The following is a 3,566-nucleotide window of genomic DNA, read 5'->3' as shown; positions in this document are numbered from 1 at the left end:
ATATCAGACCTATTTTCGAGATAACAACATATGAACTCTTTAAAGGAAGAAAACCCAATATCTCTTACTTTCATCAATTTGGATGTACATGTTACATTCTGAATAACAAGCTCTAGCTAAAGAAATTTGATGCCAAGGCCCAAAGAGGAATCTTTTTAGGTTACTCTGAAAGGTCAAAGGCATACAGAGTGTATAATTCAGAAACACTTTGTGTTGAAGAATCTATGCACGTGAAATTTGATGACAAAGAGCTTGAAGATAAAACTTCAAAGCAAGGTGAAAGTTTTGCAGAGATACAGGTTCCTGAAGTTACTTCAGAACCTGATCAGATAGCTGAATCTGAAGAAAGTCCAAAAGCTGAACCCACATCAGAAGCGCAAGATGAAATTGCTTCTGATGAAGCACAAGATGGCTCACATCAAGCAGATCCTCCCAAAAACACATTCAAACACAAGTCTTCACATCCTGATGAGCTAATCATTGGAAATAAAGATAGTCCAAGAAGAACAAGATCATACTTCAGACAAGAAGAATCAATGATTGGACTGATCTCAATGATTGAACCTACAACTGTTGTTGAAGAACTTTCAGATGATGGATGGATCTTAGCTATGCAAGAAGAGTTGAATCAATTTTAAAGAAATGATGTGTGGGATCTGGTACCCAAACCTCAGCACAAGAACATTATTGGAACAAAATGGGTATTCAGAAACAAGTTGAATGAGCAAGGAGAAGTAACAAGAAACAAAGCAAGACTTGTTGCACAAGGGTATAGTCAACAAGAAGGCATTGATTACACTGAAACATTTGCTCCAGTTGCAAGTCTGGAAGCAATCAGGTTACTTCTTTCCTATGCAGTTAATCATGGCATAATATTATATCAAATGGATGTCAAGAGTGCATTTCTTAATTGAGTCATTGAAGAAGAAGTGTATGTCAAACAACCTCCTGGATTTGAGGATATTAAATATCCTGACCATGTTTTTAAACTAAAGAAATCACTATATGGCTTGAAACAAGCTCCCAGAGCTTGGTATGATAGACTAAGTAATTTCTTAATCAAAAATGATTTTAAAAGAGGACAGGTTGATACAACACTCTTCAGAAGGACCCTTGGGAAAGATATTCTTGTTGTGCAGATATATGTTGATGATATAATATTTGGTTCTACTAATGCATCTCTTTGCAAGGAATTTTATAAGTTAATGCAGGATGAATTTGAAATGAGCATGATGGGAGAGCTGAAGTTCTTCCTTGGCATTCAAATTAATCAATGCAAAGATGGAATCTATGTTCATCAATCAAAGTATACAAAGGAGCTTCTGAAGAAGTTCAAGCTTGAAGATTGTAAAGTGATGAACACTCTAATGCATCCTACGTGCACCTTAAGCAAAGAAGATGAAGGAGCTAAAGTAGATCAGAAGTTGTATAGAGGTATGATTGGTTCTTTGTTATACCTCAATGTATCTAGGCCAGATATTTTATTCAGTGTATGCTTGTGTGCAAGATTCCAATCAGATTCTAGAGAATCTCATATGACTGCTGTCAAGAGAATCTTCAGGTATTTGAAAGGAACAACTAATCTTGGACTCCTTTTATAGGAAATCCTCAGATTATAAGCTAATTGGATTCTGTGATGCTGATTATGTTGGTGATAGGATTGAAAGAAAGTCAACCAGTGGCAATTGTCAATTTCTGGGTGATAATCTTATATCCTGGGCTAGCAAAAGACAAACAACCATTGCTATGTCTACAGCAGAAGCAGAATACATTTCAGCTGCAAGTTGTTGTACACAACTACTTTGGATGAAACATCAGTTGGAAGACTATCAGATAATTGCTAACAGTATTCCCATCTTTTGTGATAATACTGCTGCTATTTGTTTGTCTAAAAATGCAATTTTGCATTCAAGAGCTAAGCATATTGAAATCAAACACCATTTTATCAGAGACTATGTTCAAAAAGGAATTTTAGATATACAATTCATTGATACTGAGAATCAATGGGCTGATATATTTACTAAGCCTTTAACTGTTGAAAAGTTTGATTTTATAAAGAAAAATTTGAACATGCACTATGTGTCTGATTAAAGCTTGCTTGCTCCTGAATAGGATTTTAGGTTCTGAAGTTAGTTCAGAAGCAGTAGTCCATCAGAAGCTCTTTATTGAGGTTCTAAGGAAAACTCGCTTCTGATGATAACGTCAGTATCTAAAGTTCAGAAACTGGATTTTATGCCTCTGAATAGTTGAGTTATAGTGGAAACGTTGGGAGTTACTTTATTTGGTAACTCCTGGCCCACTAACTTGGTAATTACTCCGAGAACTTCTGACGTGGCCTATCTGTATTGGTGTATAACTTAAAAGGGCAATGATGATTTAATAGCTTTGAAAATTACTTTCACGCGCCCCTAATTTGACATTAATGCTTTTTTTGTTTGTCTCTTTTGAATTGCAATCGTTTTACTTTTAACACTTTGTCAATTCACACACTACTCACTCACAACAAACACATTTGCTTTCAAACCTCTTGCGAAGTAAGCGCAAAAACCCTAGAACCCTCAATCTTCTTCAAATCTTCTTCATTCTTCATCAATGGCATCATCAAGCTCACAACAACAAGCATCAGGATCTGGGTCAGTTTACAAAGAGAAGACTATGACTATTCCTCTCAACTCTTTGATCGTCCAGATAGAATCACAAGTGGACTTCGTTTCACTCAAAAAGTACGATGTGGACATGAAAGAGTTGGTAGATACTCAGAAGCTATCTGAGTACTTCAAAATGCTGAATGGGCCAACGTATGTGAACTTGGTCAAAGACTTCTGGTTAAGGGCTAAAGTCTTCAATGGAAAGCCTGCAAAGGTCGTAGGTAAACAAGTTGTGTCAAAGAAGGGAAAGATGACAGTGGAAAAGAATCCTACTTCCTTCAGTAGCCTAGAATAAGGTCTGAAGTGATGGGCATTCCTATAACCATCACTGAGGAGGTTATAGCTAAAGCATGCAGAGTGGATGCTGAAGGCAGATTCCAAGAAATAGTGAAGAAGGAGGATATCTTGCTGCAAATTTACTTCAACTTGCTTCTGGGTGGAAACTCAGAAGCCAAGCCTTCAGAAATGGAAATTCACAACAGGATGTTGGTGAAATTCTGCACTGATTGCTTCTTTCAGAGAGCAGGAGGGTCTGATCAACCCAATAATCAACAGAAGCTGGCAATCTACTTCATGGCTATGTTTGATAAGATTAATTTCCCAAGATATGTCATGGATCATCTCTGCTGGGCAATTAATGAAGGCACTGTCAAAGGAAGGAAGCAAGTGCCCTATGGTAGATTGTTGTCTGAGATCTTTCATCAGGGAAGAGTGCTGAATTTCTTGAAAAAGACAAGGGATGCTTCTGATAATTGCTTCAAAGTTTCTACTGCTGAAAGAACTATCAGTAGCAGAAGCTTATACTCTATAAAGGTTATCAAGAAAGCCCCTCAAGATGAGAAGTGGATAGAGATGACCACAGAAGAAACTGAAATTATCAGGGACTTTCCTTCCATCTTTAAGGAAAGTAATCCTGAA

At 37.0% G+C, this 3,566-nt stretch overlaps 1 protein-coding gene across 1 annotated transcript; it reads left to right on the top strand.

Moving 5' to 3' along the window:
* The first annotated feature begins 2,592 nt into the window (after positions 1 to 2,592).
* Positions 2,593 to 2,943, top strand: LOC146936217 (uncharacterized). The gene has a single exon (XM_085749164.1). The coding sequence runs from the start codon at positions 2,593 to 2,595 to the stop codon at positions 2,941 to 2,943; it is 351 nt and encodes a 116-aa protein (XP_085605290.1).
* Positions 2,944 to 3,566: the final 623 nt, after the last annotated feature.

Source organism: Medicago sativa, chromosome 3 (genome assembly GCF_051527215.1).
Source record: "Medicago sativa cultivar Bolivia chromosome 3, Bolivia_mono, whole genome shotgun sequence".
NCBI classification, from domain to species: domain Eukaryota; kingdom Viridiplantae; phylum Streptophyta; class Magnoliopsida; order Fabales; family Fabaceae; genus Medicago; species Medicago sativa.
Note: the sequence above shows the minus strand (reverse complement) of the source record. Positions and strands in the feature narration are given on the sequence as shown.